This window comes from Pelodiscus sinensis, chromosome 24, assembly GCF_049634645.1.
Source record: "Pelodiscus sinensis isolate JC-2024 chromosome 24, ASM4963464v1, whole genome shotgun sequence".
In the NCBI taxonomy this organism is placed as follows: domain Eukaryota; kingdom Metazoa; phylum Chordata; order Testudines; family Trionychidae; genus Pelodiscus; species Pelodiscus sinensis.
In genome coordinates, this window is record NC_134734.1 from 1927307 (window position 1) to 1945941 (window position 18635).

Consider the following 18635-nt stretch of genomic DNA (forward strand, 5'->3'; position numbering starts at 1 on the left):
CTGTGAGCTGTGGGAGCTTCGTCTGAGCCCTGGGCCCTCAGCTCCTGCAGGGAGGGTCTGTGGCTGGTTCTCCACACTCGTCCTTCCTCTCCAGCATCATCCATTCCCTCCCCCACTGAGCTGAGATGCTTCCTTTTATAGCGAGCCAGCCTTTGAGCATGCTCAGTACGGGCCAGGACTTCCTTCACCCACAGTGTCTTGTTAACCCCTTCCAGTCCAGTGTGGGGCCTGGGTCACAATCCTCCAGTGTGAATTTATGGGACCCAGGCAAAATGGTGTCTCAGCGCTCCCAGGCTGGCTTGCAGGCCTACTGCGTGTATTTAAACTCAGGTCCTGTCGACTGACAAAGTAAATCCAGAAAGACAGAGGGGCTGGCCTGTTGAATGGCCCCGTTCCTCGGAATGGCTCTTTCACAGGGGCTGCTAACAGCTCTGGTGGCTTTGTTATTTGTACATTAACTAGATCCTCTCCGCAGGAAGCAGAATCACAGAACTGGGATGGGAAGAGGCAGGTGGGTGGGCAATAAGATCCAGCAGTGCCCCAGATTTAGAATAACCGAATCTTAAGGATGGAAGAGACCTAAGGAGTCATTGAGTCCAACCCCCTGCCCAAAGCAGGACCATCCCCAACTCAATCAGCCCAGACAGGGCTTGGTCAAGCTGGGACTCAAAAACCTCCAGGGATGGAGATTCCACCCCCTCCCTAGGGAACCCATTTCAGTGCTTCCCCATCCGCCTAGGGAAATCGTTTGTCCTAATGTCCAACCTAGACCTCCCCACTGTAACTTGAGCCTATTGCTTCTCACTCTGCCATCTGACCCCACTGAGAACAGCCTCTCTCCAGCCTCTTTGGAACCCCCCTGAAGGTAACTGAAAGCTGCTACCAAATCTTGCCTCATTCTTCTCTTCTGCAGAATAAACAAGCCCAAATACCCTCAGCCTTTCCTCACTGGTTATGTGCTCCAGCCCCCAAATCATTCTGGTCACCCTCCACTGGACCCTCTCCAATGCATCCAGATCCTTTCTGTAGTGGGGTCCCAGAACTGGACACAATACTCCAGATGTGGCATTCCCAGAACCGATTAAAGGGGAATAATCACTTCTCTAGATATCCTGGCAATGCTCCTGCTAATGCACCCTGATAAGCCATTAGCCTTCTTAGCTACAAGGGCGCCCTGTTGACTGATATCCAGTTTCTTTTCCCCTGTAATCCCCAGGTCTTTTTCTGCAGAACTGCTGCTTAGCCACGTGAGTCCCCAGCCTGTAACAATCCTTGGGATTCTTCCATCCGAAGTGCAGGACTCTGCACTTGTCCTTGCTGAACCTCATCAGATTTCTTTCGGACCAATCCTCTAATCTGTCCAGGTCACTTTAGATCCTATTCCTGCCCTCCAGCATATCTACCTCTCTCCCTAGTTCAGTGTTACCAGGAAACTTGCTGAGGGTGCAATCCATCCCCTCATCCAGGTCATTCATAAAGGTTTTGAACAAAGCTGACGTTAGAACCAATCCTTGGGGCACTTGGCTAGAAACTGACCACCAACCTGACATCGAGTCGTTGATCACTACCCACTGGGCCTGACCACCTAGCCAGCTTTCTATCCATCTTACCCTACATTTATCCAATCTGTACTTCCTTAAATTGCTGGCCAGAATACTATGGGGGTATGTCTACACTACCCCCTTAGTTTAAACTAGGGGGGGTAATGTAGTCATACGGAGTTGCAAATGAAGCCCGGGATTTGAATTTCCCGGGCTTCATTTGCATAAAGCCGGCCGGTTCCACGAGGCGTACAACTAGTTTGGATAGGAAACCTAATCCAAACTAGCTAGTCCATGCCGCGTGTAGCCGCGCGGCACGGTGTCCGACCTAGCCGGCATTTAAAAATGGCGCCGGCTGGCTTTATGCAAATGAAGCCCGGGAAATTCAAATCCCAGGCTTCATTTGCAACTCCATATGACTATATTACCCCCCCTAGTTCGAACAAGGGGGGTAGTGTAGACATATCCAGATATTGGGCTACTATACTTATGACTAGCCAATGAGACCACCATAAGAAGGATTTTCAGGTTTCTCCTCCATGTCTGTCTTCTTTCCTGAGCCTCCGGTCTCTCGCTCCATCTCTCTCCCTCTCTCTCTCTCTCTTCTCCTCCTCCTACTGCCTCCCCCTCTCTCTCTTTCAGATCTCTTCAACCTCCTGCCTCTCTCTCTGTCTCTCTCTTTCTCTTCTCTTCCCCCTCCTGCCTCTCACTAGGGGAACCGCGGAGCCCAAACAACTGTTTGGGCTCCGCACTTCCCGTGCTGCATGGGGAGCATGGAGCCCAAACGGCTGCTTGAGCCACTTGTTCCCACGTAGCGGCCCGGCTGAATGGCACAGAAGTCAGCCAAGAGCCACTGTGGGAGGCGAAGGGGGTGGGGCAGTGATGTTCACAGCCAGGGAGTGGGGCCTGAAACTGCTGTTATGCTGCACATCACTGCCCCTCCCCACTTCGCCTCCCACCATGGCGCTCAGCTGACTTCTGCACTTCTCAGCCGGGCCACCATGGGGGAGCCCAAATGGCCAATTGCTCCGCTTGCTCCCCCAGACCCCACCCCCGGGCTGATACTGAATATTTCTCTGCATGTGTTTGAGCCTTGGGCAGAGCCTGGCCTATGGACATGCTAATTAGTGAGGCTCTGTGGGACAATATCACTAGATGGGCTAAGGACACACCTCAAGAGTGGTGACTTATACCTAAGGGCTAGCAGCAGGGATCACAGGGATAGGCCATGGGCCAGGTGACCTGCAGCAGCCAAGAAGAGATGAGGAAGGAGGGATAAATAGGCCATGTGGCTGACTCCATCTTGGTCTTCAGATCTGCTTCTGACCCCAGATGCGGCCTCGCAGGGAATCATAAGCCGGGAAGAACTGTAGACCCATCCTTCTATAGGATGTGCATCAAGGACCTTTAAGCCAGCAGCTATAACATCTCTGCTGGAGCCTGCATCGAGAACTGGGATATTCGATGCATGTAATGTATGATTCTTTAGCAACCTCACTCTCATGCTTTTCTTTATTATAGTAATAAACCTTTAGATGTTAGATGCTAAAGGATTGGCTCAGCATGATTTGTGGGTAAGGTCCAGAAGGTAAATTGACCAGGGATCTGTGGCTGGTTTCTTGGAACAGGACAGGTTCGGGGTAGGTGAGATTGGGTTCTAAGACCCCTCACCTGTGTATGAGGCCCAGGGCCATCTGGGGCACAGATATTGCTGGGGTGTCAGAGGGGTTTTGCTTATGAGGCTTCAGGGAGGCTGCTATAGCGCTCTGTGGGACTGGTTTGTGGCCTGTTTGGGAAGGTCTCGAGTCTGGGGGCTGTAAGGAGCCCTGGATTTGAGCAATTCGCCCTGAGCGGTCATTCTCAGCTGTGCCCAGACCGGCCCAGTCCGTCACACCATGTGTGGAATAAATGTTTATGTGCACCAAGCCATGTGACTGTGCACGACCAACAGACACAAAACCCAGCTGGGGGTGCTCTGCTGATCAGCTGGGAGGCATTAGAATCCTGGGCAGCTGCACAAGCACCCAGCTTACAGGGCATTTTCATATTCACCAGCTGAATGTATAGATATGTACCTGAGTTCCTGTTCCCGCTACACAAACCCAGCCGTCCTATATGCAGAATACTCGGTGGGGTAGGGCACCCAGCAATTGTGCAGTAAGAAAAGCAAATGTGTCAAGTGACCAGCTTGTCTTATAGGGAAATCCTTGGTGCGCTTCAACACAAAAAGGAAATTAATAAGAAGTGGAATTTTGGACAGATGATTAGGGAGGGGTATTAATATATTGCTCCAGCAGGCAGGGATGTAATCAGGAAGGCAAAAGTGCTAGTAAGGGATGATCAGGGAGGGTGTGGGGCCCTTACTGGATGAAGGAGGTAACCTAGTGACAGATGATGTGGGAAAAGCTGGAAGGCTCCAGGATTTGTATGCCTCTGTCTTCACGGACAAGGTCAGCTCCCAGAGAAATGCACTAGACAGCGCAGTATGGGAAGGAGGTGGGCAGCCCTCGGTGGAGAAAGCAAAGGTTAGGAATGATATATATAGTAGCCCAATGTCTGAAAGTCTGTAACGCTGAAATGTTGGCTGTTCCCTCTGAGTGGCCCGTGCTGCATGGGGAGCACGGGGCCCAAACGGCTGCTTGCGCCGCTTCCTGCCCTGCGGCAGCCTGGCTGAGGGGCACAGAAGTCAGCCGAGGGCCACGGCGGGAGGAGAAGGGGTGTGGGGTGGTGACGTACATGGATACAAAATACAATCTTATACTTTCACACACAGATATTAAACAATCACAGGAGTGGCATATACAGAATCACTAGACTGTAAGCTTCTATTTGACCACTCATATGGCCCCCTTTGTACCACTTTTGGGGCAAACACCCCCATGGGTGCAACAGTGATCTGGCTGCTCCCCTCAAAATTCAGTAATGTGACACATGGATAGAAAAATCTGCACCTGGATGGAAAAGCTTAGCGGGAACCTTGCCTGTTACTCTGTTCCGCAATTAACCTGCCCCCCTACCCTGTCCCCATCATTAGCCATCGTTCCCTGCGTTACAATAGGTGGCTGTTTCACTGGGGGTGAAACAGGGCCTGGCTACTGCGCTGCTCTCTCCAAAGCCCACTGGCTTCAGCAAAGTGTTTAATTCCCATCCACACGCTTCTCCTCCTGCCCTGCAGATTGCAGTGAGGGGAGGGCTGGGAGCTATTTTACCCCTTGTCATTCAAACGTTAATGAGTCTCTAGGGCTGTGGTCACCAACCTATTGATCGTGATTGACTGGTCAATGGGTAGGGTTCGACCAGGTGTTCGGGGCACCCCCATTCTCCCCTACCCCCAATAAGACCCACTACCTACCTCCAGTGACAATGGAGGTAGTGCCAGCTTTCCATGGGTGGATGGAAGTCCGGCAGCTACGCGCCACTTCTGGGGTTTCCGGAAGTGCGCTGGCTGCTCCCCTCCTTCAGGTCTGTGGCATGCTAGGAACTTGCTTCATGAGGGAAGGAGGTAGGAGTCCCCAGAGGAGGTGCGCACTGTGGCTTCCCTCCCCTGTGAGGGAGGGGGGAGGAGTCCGAGGAGAAGGTGCACGTTGGGGCTTCCCTCTCTGAGGGGGGCAGACAGAGGGGTTAGGAGTCCCCAGAGGAGGCGCGTGCCAGAGCTTCTCTCCTCTGTAGGGGGAGAGGAGGGAGAGGGATTAGGAATCCCCAGAGAAGGATGTGCATTTGGGGCAGCATTTGGGGAAGTGGCCCAAGAGAAAAGGTTGCTGTACTGGGGATAGAGAAAACCCCCCTCTGTGGCTGCTACCTGACGACCCTGGGCTGGAACCCAGAGCAGTAGGTGGGCCTGGGTCCCCTCCAATATCCCCCAAAACATTGGAAAGTCTCTCCCTGTAAAAGGAGGCTGCCCCTCCCCCCACTGCTGCACATCTCCTGCCCTTTGCCTTGGAGCTGCCCCTCCCCCGGGGAGCCTCCTGCTTGCTGATGTCAAGATGCCCCCCTCCCACCTTGTATCTGATCTCCACAGAACGGAGGAGGGGGCACAACAGGACTTGGGATGGAGGAAGTTGGCTGGCTGCTTCTGGGAGTGGTGCAGGCGAGGGCAGGATGAGCCTGCCTTAGCCCCACTGCACCCCCACCCGGGAGCTACCTGAGGTAAACAGTGTCCAGCTGGAGCCAGAATCCCAAACCCCTGCCCCAGCCCTGACTCCTTGCACCCAAACTCCCTCCCAAAGCCTGTACCCTGAACCCCTCCTGCACCCCAACCCCTGCCCCAGGCTCAGCTCAGAGCCCCTCACACTCCAAATCCCTTAGCCCGAGACCAGAGCCTGCGCCCCAACCCTCTGCCCCTGCCTGGTGTAAGAGAGGAAGGGAGGATGCAGCGAGCAGGGGCGGGGCCTCAGAGAAGAGGCACAAAGGGGCGGGGCAAAGGTATCTGGGTTTGCGGTAGATCCTGGATTGCACTTACATTCACAAAGTGATCTTGTGCTTTCGAAGACTGGAGACCACTGGCCTAGAAGCACAGAACCCTCAGGGCATGGCCAGAGCTCGGCCACAGTAAGGAGAGGAATTCCATCACATACTAGTTCAGTCTCATGGTCATAAGGAAAGTTTCCCAGCCCCGGGGTGTGTTACACACAATTCTCTGTTGAAATCTGGGGGAATTGTGCCTGGTGACACCTTTGACAAACGTTGGAGGCTCGAATAGCGACACCTGGTGATTTGTCAGGGTTTTTCTGGTGCCTTCCTGCTCTGTGGAGTTGGGAACAGCCCGGTATCTAAGATGCGGGGAGTGTTCACAGCCAGGCCTGATGCTCTCACAGGCCCACAGTGTGTGGGCAGATAACAACGCTGCAGCGCCCAGCTGTGCCCCGACTAACTCGGCAGCCCCGTCCAGCACTCACCATGGCTCCTTTGTTGGGTGCCCTCTGGAAACTCTCCAGCACTTGTCTCTGGTCAGTCACGTACAGCTGGTACCCGCCGGGCTGCATGTAAACCCCCTCGCTGAGCTTCCTCTCCACGTCGGCTGAGAGCTGGGAGAGCAGGGCCCGGCAGGTCTCCTGGGACGCGGTTCGGTTCCTGCCCAGCACAGCGCTGTAATGTTTATATATCGCTACCTGGGGAGTGACAGGGAGAGAGCGGTGAGTGGGGGAGGGGGCTGCATTTCTGCCCTGCCCAGCGTGCTAGTGCCCGTGTGCTCAGGAGACGTCCCCCACTTGTCAGTGGAAGCCCAGGGCCCAGCGTCTGACCCGGGGCCGGGCAGTGTCCGGGTGGAGCTGGCCTGGGTGATTTACTGATGTCAGTGGCTTTTAGAAACAGAACGTCTCCGGGGACCTGTCCCTCCCGCCCAACCCTCGCTGGGACCGTCCGTGGGAATTCGGTGCCAACCCGCTGAAACATTTGAAAATCCCACTGAGCCCTGAGCTTTGGCGCTCGGTGCGACTCAGGCAGAGCCCCAATAAGAGGGACGTGTCCCGACCGGCTGGGAGACTCGCTGGGGGGCTCAGTAGGGAGCTGCTGCTGTCGCTGAGGGAGACGTGCCCCTCCCCCAGTCTGGCAGCTCCATGTGCAGAGCCCTGAGCCCCGGGCTGGGCGCATTAAGCAGCTGTGGGGCAGTGCTACCCTCATTTCACAGGGTATCTCCTCCTTGATCCAGGTTTTAAGGGCAAGCAGGCTAAGCTGCTCTATTAACGCTGGTCACCGTCTTTAAAGATTTCAGCAGGGACCCCATCTGGACCTGCTTCCCTGTTGTTCTTCATCGGCTTGGTGGCATTGTTTGCCTCATGCAAATTGGGAGGGTCTCTGAGCTCATCCCTAGAAGATCGTTGGGGAATTTGCTCAAGAATTTAATCTGCAACCATGGAATTACAATTAAGAAAACCTTCAATGAGAATTAATGGCTTCATCGTCCTTCAAACGTCCTTTTGGAGGCGATGGAGGGACATGGAAAGAAGTAATGCTAATTAACACTACTCAGGGAATGGGGAGAAATGGTGGGCGAAGGGGGACTCCATCCATGCATGGTGGGCATGGCCAGAGAGGGGGAATGTGATTTGTAACCAGATATTTCAAATATTAAATATTGTCCAAGTGGAGCCTTTGCTGATCCCCGAGCAGCTTCCCAACCACCGTGGCTGCACTCGGAGCAATGAACCATCAGCCGGTCATTTGCCAGTTGCTGCTGAATGGGCTCCTGGGCCCCTCTCATGGGAGACAGACAGACAGTCGGAAACGGGAGCAACGGCTCCAAACCCAGGGGAGTTGTTGCAGTTACATGAACATGCAGATTTCTCACCCACCTGCTGGGGCAGCGCACAGGGAGATGCTTGGAGAGTTGGTTGCAAGTTGTTCATTTCTCAGACAAGGGGTAGTCACCTGCTGACAGCCTCCCACCGGCCCGTGTGTGGGAACGGGGACGCGCTGGACAGCGCCGGTGTGACAGACGCCTGGGGGCAGTATTCTCACTCTGATAAACCTGCAGGGGCAGCCCATCCTGGGGACTTGAAGGGGACCCCCTCGGTATATGGCAGCACCTCGCTACACCCCAGGGTCACTGACCCCGCAGGAGTTTGGGGCCACGTTCGTTGCTTTCCCACCCAAGGCAAACACATCTGGATCAGCATGAACAAGGCTGGGCTGAATGTCAGTCCCAGGGCCTGGGCTGGTGGCTTTAGTATCAGTCAGTTCAAGGGCCACCCAAGCACCTGCTCTCAGAGCCGAGGGCCCATGTCTCCGGCTTGCTCCCAGAGCCGGCATCCAATCCCCTGGGGTCTTGCCTGGACCAGGGCTGGGCCAAGCCCCCATGTCAAGCCAGGGGCAGGCCTAAGGCGGGGGGACATGCAGGGCCCATACACTTACCGCCAGCTGCTCCTGGTACTTCTGACCCTCATCCTTGAAGGACTGCTGCATGAACAGCTGCAGGGCTGCCCTCTCGCACGCCCCATGTGTCTCAGACAGCATGGCCACCTCCGCCGGGAACGTGACCTGTTCCTCCATCTGGGCGTCATAATGAGCCAGCCCCGCCCTGACCGCAGCCTCGTTCTGCTTGGTGGCAATGCTGGTTATTCCTTCATCCAGGCAGGGCACCTTCCCGCTCATGATGGTCTCCACGTAGCTCTGGGCTAAGAGGCCCAACACTGGGGGAGAGCAGGGGGGGGGGGCGTTAGGAGAATTCCCAGAGACTCCCGTGAGGGCCTGGCCCCAGCTCTGCACTGGCCCTGGGCCCTTCCCTGCCTGGCTGAGTAGCTCCCACAGACACATCACTGGGGGGCTGATGCCGGTGGCAGCTCCTGTCCCTCTGACGTCCAACCCCCAGGAGTGAGCCCGGCCCCTCAGAGCCAGCCCTGTCCCTGCGCCCTGCCCTCAAGAGCTCAAGTGGCCCACAGGCCAGACGAGGTTTGTCGGCATTACCCCCTGGCAGGCCCCCAGGTGTTTATTTACCTGCAAGTCTGCAGGGACAGCTGCCTGCAGCTCCTCTTGGCCACAGTTCACTGTTCCCAGCCAATGGGAGCTGTGGGACGTGTTGCACCTGGAGATCCAGGTCTGGTCTGAGGCCACCTATAGCCCACCCCTGCCCTATCCCCATTGCCTGGTGTCCTGGACAGCACTGCGGGGCAGGGAGATGAGCTGGGTGCACCAGGGAGGAGGAAGGAGTCTAACTCCCTTGGAGGGGTGGAACCTGTCTTTGAAGTGCAGACCAAGTCCACACGTGGCCTTTGGCACTTTCCCTTGTTGCTTTTTATTCAGAAGTGCCGGTCCCAGGGGAGGGCGACTCTCCCCAGCAGCCTCTGCAGGATGCAGATGGAGAGATGGGGACGGGCCCAAACCGTCTCCATGACCTGCCAAGGGCTGGGTTGTGACTCACCAGGTGCCCGGTTCTCAGCACGTCCCCCCCCCCCCAACCCCCCATGTGTTACGTTTACTGGGGCATGTTGGCTTGGGAAGCCCCTTGTGTCAGCCGCACCCCTCTGCTCTGCACCAGCCCACATGACTCTCTTGGGCCAATCAGCTTGGCCCACGCTGCTCCCTTCTCCCTTGACATCAGTGGCCAAAGGGCCATGAGTCCCTGCACCCGCTGAGCGAGTCGCTGAGTCAGGGGGAGGTGGGGGGGAGATGCCACATGTCCCTCCTGAATGTTGGAAGGGAGGGGGCAACGATCCAGCAGCCCATGGGGCCCAAGCCCCTGGGTGGCTCAGAGCAGGGAGCAGAGCAAGGCTGGGGCCTTGGGGAAGGGGTGAAGTGGGGGTAGGTGAGGTGGGAAGATGAGGGGTAGGGCATGGGTGAAGGGGGTTTGCCCCTCCCTCCCCTGGCCTGGGGTGCAAGGGGAGGAGTCACATGGGGAGGGCAGTCACCTGACTGGTGCCCCCTTTTTCTGTCCCCGGCAGTCACTCCTGTGCTGAGCGGTGAGATCGGATTGGGGAGGATCAGAGTCACAGTCTGGGACAAGAGCATTGGAAAGATGCGCTGACTTTGCCAAACGCTGTTTCTGGGGGGGACTCGTCCCAGGAAACTGGTTTGTCACTTAATTACCCTGGAAATGGCAACAGGAAGCTGCTCTGCAGGAATCACCCAGGACAGGTGAACACTGGACCCTCAGATACATCAGTGCAGCTGCTCTCTGAACTCAGGGCACCGCCTGGGCCGCTTCTCGGGCTAATTGCAAATCTGGAAGTAACGTATAGAACCTAAACCCAGCACGTACGTCCCCTTCTCCGACACCCTGCCTTGCGAGGTGGGGGAGGGATTCCTGGTTGGGGAGTTTGGCCCTGATGCACCGTTCCCCGGCCCCTGGTAAAGCTGTTGGCACCAGGGCTAAGTGGGTGGAGAAAACTGCTCCCTTGGGATCCACTCACCAGCCCTTCTGTTTGCGACAAGACTCAGGGGCTCCATCTGTCAGATCCGCCAAACACCCCAGGTGGGAGCTGCAATGACAGGCTGAATTGCTCCAGCCTGTGCTACACAGGAGCTCTGGCCAGATGGCTTCACGGTGCTCGGTGGCAAAGCCTCTGAGTGGTATGAAGTACGGGGGGGCAGCTGGGAAGGAGACGGCGAAAGGCCTGGCTTACACTGAAGGTGGTGCGGGGGGGGGGGGGGGCGGACAGGTGACCAGCTGAGAAGGGGGACGGGAAGAGACCAGGGAAATCCAGAGAGAGGAGCAGGGCAGCTCCCAGGGGGCGAGGGAGGACAGGAGGGAAGGGGCAGCAGGTGACTGGTGAGGAAGGGACGGAAATTCCTTGTGTCTTGTTTCCTCGGGCTCCCCCCTTGCCTGGCTGCATTCGCCCGTCTCCCTTGTCGCCCACCGAGGCCCGGGCCACACCCAGTTGGTTCTGTGTAAGTTTCACTGCCCTGGGCGAGGGGAGCTGCACCCACCTAAGCGCAGAAGGGGAGTTATTGGGCTGACGGACGCGCTCTCCCCCGGCCCCATGGAGCATCTTCACCGGACTCGCTACATCCTGCAGCCGGAGCACCGCAGGGCTTTCCATGGGGACTGGGCGGGAAGGTCAGGTCATGGGCTGGATCTGGCCCCCAAGCCACTGGATCTGGCCCGCGGGCTGCCCAGTTCAATCTGTGGACCACCCCATCAGGGCCCCAGGCACTCAGCAGCCACCAGATTCAGAGCAGCCCCAGGCTGTTCAAAGCGTCTGGCTGCTCTCTGGGCCCCTCTGCTCCAGGCGCTGGGGGGAGGGGGAGGCTTAGAGTGCTGCTCTCCACTCCCAGTAAATTCCCTCAGCTTGGAAACTGACTAACAGGCACTCGGACACCGGCCTATGGAGATGAGAGGTGGCATTAGGGACTGAAAGGATCATTCTACCCTCGCGTCAGTCCCTGGAGCCTGAGGACCTGCTCTCCCGGCCTTATCCTGGGGAGGGGGCAGCCCGGCTGCACAGACATTCCCCTGGTTTGCTAGTTCCCGCTCATGACTCACTTGGCCCGGTGACGGGGTGGCCTCCTTTCAGCATCTTCACCCTCGACTCCTGGAGAACATACTGGCAGAATCTGCGGCTCTGCTCCAGGAACTTAGGCTGCAGGGCGCTGTCAGGGAGCGACTCCAGCTGCTTTATGTCCCTGTTGCTGGCTGGCCGGTCAAACACAAAGCACTTGCGCGTGGGGAAGTATTCGCGGATGCACTGGCGTGGGAGGTTGTGACTCAACACCTCCTTGCTCCGGCCTGCACGGAGAGGGAGAGGGAGCAGCCAGCAATGGTGCGGGAGGGAAGAGGGGGAGAGAGAGAGAGAGAGAGACCAGTGAATTCAAACAGTCTAGAACAGGACGTATTATCTCCCAGCAGAGCATCCGTCCACCCATCCTGGCTGCTGGCTTGTTGCCACTCAAAGGCAGATCTCTGCCAATTCTGGCTTTATCCCAAGCACAACTCCTTCATGTAAGCGGACTGTTACCCGTTACTAAAACTCTGTGGGAGTTTTTTGGTTTGCCAGCTCCTAGTTTCAGAAGGGGAAGGGTCCATGAGACTGACAGACCCCAGAGACAATGGAAAGCTGCCAACACTCCAGCTCAGCCTGATTGACAGGTTGGACAGGCCAGTGAGGAAGGGGAGAGGCCAGGCCCCGTCCTCCCTGTGAACTGGGATTGTTCTGGGTCTCTCTGAGCAAGGAGAGAGCTGAGAGAGAGCCCACGGAGTGCAAGCTGTGTGCAGAAGTTTTGCAGCTGCAGAGCCAGGTATACACAGCTCAAGGAGCGCAGACCCTGTGTTGAGCAGCAGACTGGCAGTGCTCAGAGAGCCAAAAGGAACAGAGAAGCAACGCAAGGAGCTGGAGACTAGCCAAGCAGCACAGCCTGCAGCTGGGTGTGGTGAGCTACTGGGACCTGCAAAGTGTGGGGAGAGGCTCTGGACTGGGAGAGGGGTCTGGCCACTTAGAGCTTGAGGCTGTGTGGTCACTGCCAGAGCAAGGGTATGTCTACACTACAGCGCTAGTTCGAACTAACTTAGTTCGAATTAGTTAATTCCAACTAAGCTAATTCGAACTAACGCGTCTAGAACTAAAAACTAGTTCGAATTAGCATTTTGCTTATTCGAACTAGCATGTCCACATTGAGTGGACCCTGAACCGAAGTTAAGGATGGCCGGAAGCAGTGCCGGCAGGGCATCAGAGGAGGACTTAGAGCGTGGAGATGCTGTCTCAGGCTAGCCGAGGGCTGCACTTAAAGGGACCCGACCCCCACCCCGGACAGACAGTTCTCAGGGGTGCCCCGCTTGCAAAGCAGTCCTGGCTTGGAGTGCCCGGAGTGCCCAAACTGGGCACATCACAGCACTCGGCCATCAGCCCGGCTGCACTTGCCGCAGGCTGCCATCTGGGGAGAGGGGGCAATTGGGGGACTGCAGGAGAGCTTCCACCCCCAGAAGCCCACAGAGCCAGCCCAGTCCTCCCCATCGGGGGCTCGTACCCCATTCCTCCCTCACCTCCTTCCACTTACCCTTCCCTAGCCCCTTTTCTTGATGTACAAAATAAAGATAACGTGTCTTCCAACGTTGACTCTGTCTTTATTGAACAAAACTGGGGGAGACTGGGAAAAGAAGGTGGGAGAGGGGAAGAGAAAGGCTGGGAGAGGGGAGGGCAACTACAATGATCAGGGGTTGGGAACAGGTCCCAGATGAAGAGAGGCTACAGAGACTGGGACTGTTCAGCTTAGAAAAGAGGAGAAGGAGCGGGGACAGGATAGAGGTCTCTAAAAGCAGGGGTTGGGTGGAGAGGGTGCATCCAGAAAAGTTCTTCCTGAGTTCCCATAAAGAAGGACTAGAGGACACCAAAGGAAAGGAATGGGTATCAAGCTTGAAACTAGTAAGAGACAGTTCCTCTTCTTGACAAAGCAAATAGTTAACCTGTGGAACTCCTTGCTGCAGGAGGCTGTGAAGGCTACAACTAGAACAGACTTTAAAGGGAAGTGAGATCAAGTCATGGAGGTTGGGTCCATGGAGTAGTCTTAGCCAGGGGGTAGGAGTGGTGTCCCTGGCCTCTGTTTGTGGAAGGCTGGAGAGGGATGGCACGAGACAAATGGCTTGGTCACTGTCTTCGGTCCATCCCCTCCAGGGTCCCTAGGGTTGGCCACTGTCGGCAGACAGGCTACTGGGCTAGATGGACCTTTGGTCTGACCCAGGATGGCCATTGTAAGCTCAGGGCTCAGGGTCGGGGGTCTCAGTGGACCCCCTTGATTTTCATGCACACCTGCTCCTGGGTGGCCAGGCTGGCAGCTCTCCTGCCCTAGACGGCCACTTTCCTGTGCCTAGTGCGGAGATCGTGGACGAGGTCCACGATGTCTGCACTAGCCCAGGCGGGTGCCCGCCTCTTGCAGTCCCGGGCAAGCTCCCGGGAGCCGCCAGCCTGGTCCCGCGAAGAGGGGGAGGGCTGGGGGACATCGGGTAGGTGGCTCTGTGCCGTGCCAGGTGCAGGGTCTGCTGGCTGGGTGCTGGCAGGCTTGCACCTGGCACGGGCACCGTAGTCAGCCCGTGCCCCTTTAAAGGGTCCGGGGCCGGGAGGGGGGCAATGGAGTTTCCCTGGTGTTGGCCAGAGTGGCCACCAGGGAAACCTGGGGAGGGCTAGCCTCCCACTAGTTCGAATTAAGGGGCTACACAGCCCTTAATTCGAACTAGTAAGTTCGAACTAGGCTTAATCCTCGTAAAATGAGGTTTTCCTAGTTCGAACTAAGCGCTCTGCTAGTTCGATTCAAATTCGAACTAGCGGAGCGCTAGTGTAGCGCCTATTAAAGTTAGTTCGAACTAACATTGTAGTGTAGACATACCCCAAGCGTGTCCAGCCTGCAGCCCCCTGCAGCATATCCAGGGCTTCTAAGGAAGAGACTGTGGACTGTCCTTACACTCTGCAGACTGCTGTTTTGATGTCCCTGTGCTACAGAGCAGGGCTGTGTGTTCTCATTTAACCATTCTCATTTTTTTCTTATTCTTTTCTCTTTAATCAGTTGATGTTTAATAAATTGTATTTGCTTTGAACCTTATGAAGTGATCACTGGGCCAAGAAGGCCTGCAGTGTGAGGAGAGCACCTCGGAGTGGGGACACCCCAACTCCTGCCCCTAGTGACTACAAGGTCAGGGATTAAGCCCCAGGAAACCTGGGCCCAGCTTTGTTGGGGTTTCGAGGACTCTGCTACTCAGGAGAGTGGAGGGGGAGCCCTCAGGATCAGGGAGCCGTGGGGTAAAGGAAGTGGGAGCGGGGACTCAGATCCTTTCGTTGGTTCATTTCACCGGGGTGTATAGAAGCCAGGAAAGTTCCCCACAATAGTGGGACCATTCCCCCGCTTACATTCAGTTCCCACCTTCCCAACTAAACACTTGGAAAGCAGGAATAAGTTTGACAAACCAGGATCAGATAATGTGGCAGGTGACATGCCCGTGAGGGCAGAGTGCCTAGTGGTCAGCCCACCCCACCACCTGGACAGTCCCCATAAGGGTTTTGGAAGGCCCAGTAAAGACACACAGGGATGTACGGAGGAAGAGGGCTAGCAAGGAAATAGTCCCAGGAGCATGGGAGAGGAGAAAGACAGGAACTGTCTCGGTAAGCCAGGACCAGATGCCAGGTGGTCTCTATTCCCCACAACCCATTGGGGGATGTGCCGAGAGAAAGGGGCTTGCTAAAAGCTGTCTCCTCCCCCTCCCAGGCTCAGGTGGCCGGGACAGCGGTAAACATGCATTTGGGGCTCACAGTTATTTCGGTTGGTGAGTTTTTAATCCATTTGTGGCCTGAATGTTTTTCTTCTGAACTCCATGGGCTGCCTGCACTTTCTCTCTGGGTTGGTTTTTTTAACCACCCTCCCACGCCCTGGGCAGCGACATTGTGATGAATTAGCCCCAGTCGCTGCTCTCCAGCCCAGCCCAGGCTGCTTCCTAACGCCGTTCCCTCCCCGCACACGACTCACGCTGCTAGTTTGTACCCCCGGCCCCTTTCAGCTGCCTCCCCAGTTAGTCCACCTGCCGCATTTGTGCCTGAGATTTTGAAGAACTTCCCATTTGTCTGCCCTGGATCTCATCTCATTATACAGACGGATTCTCGTGTGTAGGGCCGGCCCAATCAGAGTGCAGGGCCAGGAGGAATTGCCCTGCCACAGGCTCCGCCCCGCCTGCCTCTTCCCCTCTCCCACTCCTCCCACATTCCACTGCTTCCACCAAGCCCCGTCCCTGCTCCCTTCTCCCCCTTCTCGTACCTGCTCTGCCCTGCCCTCCATTGCAGCCTCTGCCCCAAGCCACCGCCCCCGAGTGACGTGAGCCAGGGGATTACCCTGAGCCTGACATGGGGCAGCAACAGGTGGTGGCCCCCCACACTTCCCGTGGTGGTGGGAGCTGGAGTGACCCAGCAGCCAGTTCAGCTCTGCCCCACTGATGCCTGTTACACTGTTACACTGCGCGTCGCTGGGGCTGGGGCCAGGGCGATGCCAAGTGCACTGGCCTGGGAACTGGACAGCAGGGGAGAGGGGTTCAGGCTGCCAGGTTGCTCGGCCTCCTGCTGCTGAGGTGAGTGAGGGGCCCATCCCCTGCTACTGCCCCGTGCCAGACCCCCGGTAACTCCCAGGCCCACAGAGCCTACTTTCCAGAGAGCTCTGCAGTTGGCATTAATTGCATTACCCCCTGTAATATTATTAACCAAGCTCTGTGCTAGCTGCTCCTCCGTCTTGTTTGAGTTGAGAGCCCGGCTGAGAGGCACGTAATGACTGGGTCATCCCGTATGAACCTTTGAAACTACTGGCACAATAGCAGTGAGCAATGAGAGGAGACAAGACACATGCAGACTGTTTGTGGCTGGACCCTCTCCAATGCATCCAAATCCTTTAAATAGTGTGTAGGGGGGAAAACAGGACACAATACTCCAGATGTGGCCTCACCAGAGCTGAATAAAGGGGACCAATCACTCCTCTGGATCCTCTGGCAATGCTTCTCCTAATGCAACCTAATATGCTATTTGCCTTCTTGGCTACAAGGGCGCCCTGTTGACTCATCTCCAGCTTCTCATCCACTGGAATCCCTGGGGCCTTTTCTGAAGAAGTGCTACTTAGCCAGTCGGTCCCCAGCCTGTAGCAATGTTTGGGATTCTTCTGTCCCAAGGGCAGAACTCTGCACTTGTCCTTGTTGAACCTCATCAGATTTCTTTGGGCTCAATCTTCTAACCTGTCTAGGTCACTCTGGACCCTATGTACACCTTCCAATGTATCTACCTTATCCCCTAGCTTAATGTCATCTACAAACTTGCTGAGGGTGCAATCCATCCCCTCATCCAGGTCATTAATAAAGATGTTGAACAAAACCAACTCTAGAACTGATCCTTGGTGCACTCCGCTAGAAACCGACCACCATCCAGACATCAAGCCAATGATCACTATCCATTGGGCCCAACAGTCTAGCCAGCTTTCTATCTTTCTTACAGTCCATTTATCTAATCCATACCTCCTTAACTAGCTAGTAAGACTACTGTAGGAGACTGGATCAAAAGCTTTGCTAAACTCAAGGGCTGTGTCTACACTGGCATGAGTTTCCGGAAATGCTTAAAACAGAATAGTTTTCGTTATAAGTATTTCCGGAAAAAGAGCGTCTATACTGGCAGGCTGCTTTTCTGGAAAAGCCCTTTTTCCGGAAAAGCGTCCATGGCCAATGTAGACGCGCTTTTCCGGAAAAGAGCCCCAATCGTCATTTCCACGATCGGGGCTTTTTTCCGGAAAAGACTACTGGGCTGTCTACACTGGCCCTTTTCCGGAACGGTGTTCCGGAATAAGGACTTATGCCCGAGCGGGAGCAGAATAGTTTTTCCGGAATAGCGGCTGATTTCGTACAGTTCAACGTCGTTGCTTTTCCGGAAATTCAAGGGCCAGTGTAGACAGCTCGCAGCTTATTCCGGAAAAGCGGCTGATTTTCCAGAATAAGTGGCCCAGTGTAGACATAGCCAAGGTATATCACATCCACCAACTTCCCCATGCCCACAGAGCCCATTACCTCATCATAGAAGCTAATCAGATTGGTCAGGCATGACTTGCCCATCGTGAATCCATGCTGACTATTCCTGATCACTTTCCTCTCTTCCAAGTGCTTCAAAATGGATTCCTTGAAGATCCCCTCCATGATTCCTTGAGGATCCCCTCCACTATAGATCAGGGCTGACTGGTCTATAGTTCCCTGGACTGTCCTTCTTCCTTTTTTTAAAGATGGGCACTACATTTGCCTTTTTCCAATTATCCGGGATCTCTCCTGATCTCCGTGAGTTTTCAAAGATAATGGCCAAAGGCTCTGCAATGCCAGCTCCCTCAGTATCCTCGGATGCATCAAATCCGGCCCCATGGATTTGTGTATGTCCAGCTTTTCTAAATAGTTCCTAATCTGTTCTTTCCCCACCGAGGGCTGCTCACGCCTCCCCTTACTATGTTGTCTAGAGCAGCAGTCTGGGAACTGCCCTTGTCTGTGAAGACAGAAGCAAAACAATTATTGAACATTTCAGGAAGTACACATCATCTGTTACCTCCCTCATCCAGTAAGGGTCCCACAACCTCTCTGATCACTCTCTTATTGCTACCATGCCAGTAGAAACCTTTCTTACTACCCTTCACATCCCTTGCTAGCAGCAATTCCAATTCCGCTTTCACCTTCCTGATAACTCCCTTGCATTCTCAAGCAATAGATTTATCCTCCTCCCTGGTTATCTGTCCAATTTTCCACTTCTTGTCAGCTTCCTTTTAGTGTTTAAGCTCACAAAGGGTCTTCCTGCTAAGCCAAGCTGGTCACCTGCCATATTTGCTTTTCTTACTGCTCATTGGGACGGTTTCTTCCTGCGCCTTCAATAAGGCTTCTTTAAAATCCTGCCAACTGTCCTGGACTCCTTTCCCCTTCGTGTTAGCATCCCAGGGTACGTCTACACTACAGCGCTAGTTCGAACTAACTTAGTTCGAATTAGTTAATTCGAACTAAGCTAGTTCGAACTAGCGCATCTAGAACTAAAAACTAGTTCGAACTAGCGTTTTGCTAGTTCGAACTAGCGCGTCCACACTGATTGGACGCAGGGGGGCATTTAAGGGCAGCTGAAACCGGTTCTGGCAGGGCATCAGGTCAGCAGTTGCTTTGTGTGGCTGCTGTCTGAGGCTATCTGAGGCTCGTGC

General features: G+C 55.2%; 1 protein-coding gene across 1 annotated transcript in view; it reads right to left on the reverse strand.

The window, feature by feature from the left end:
* Positions 1–18635, reverse strand: part of LOC142819584 (guanylate-binding protein 3-like) — a 72288-nt gene that overhangs the window by 34404 nt on the left and 19249 nt on the right. The window contains exons 4-6 of the mRNA XM_075907690.1: positions 11458–11700; positions 8391–8668; positions 6437–6649 (exon numbers count right to left, since the gene is read on the reverse strand). Of these exons, the coding sequence (XP_075763805.1) occupies positions 6437–6649; positions 8391–8668; positions 11458–11700 (734 nt within the window). The remainder of the gene's footprint in view (positions 1–6436; positions 6650–8390; positions 8669–11457; positions 11701–18635) is intronic.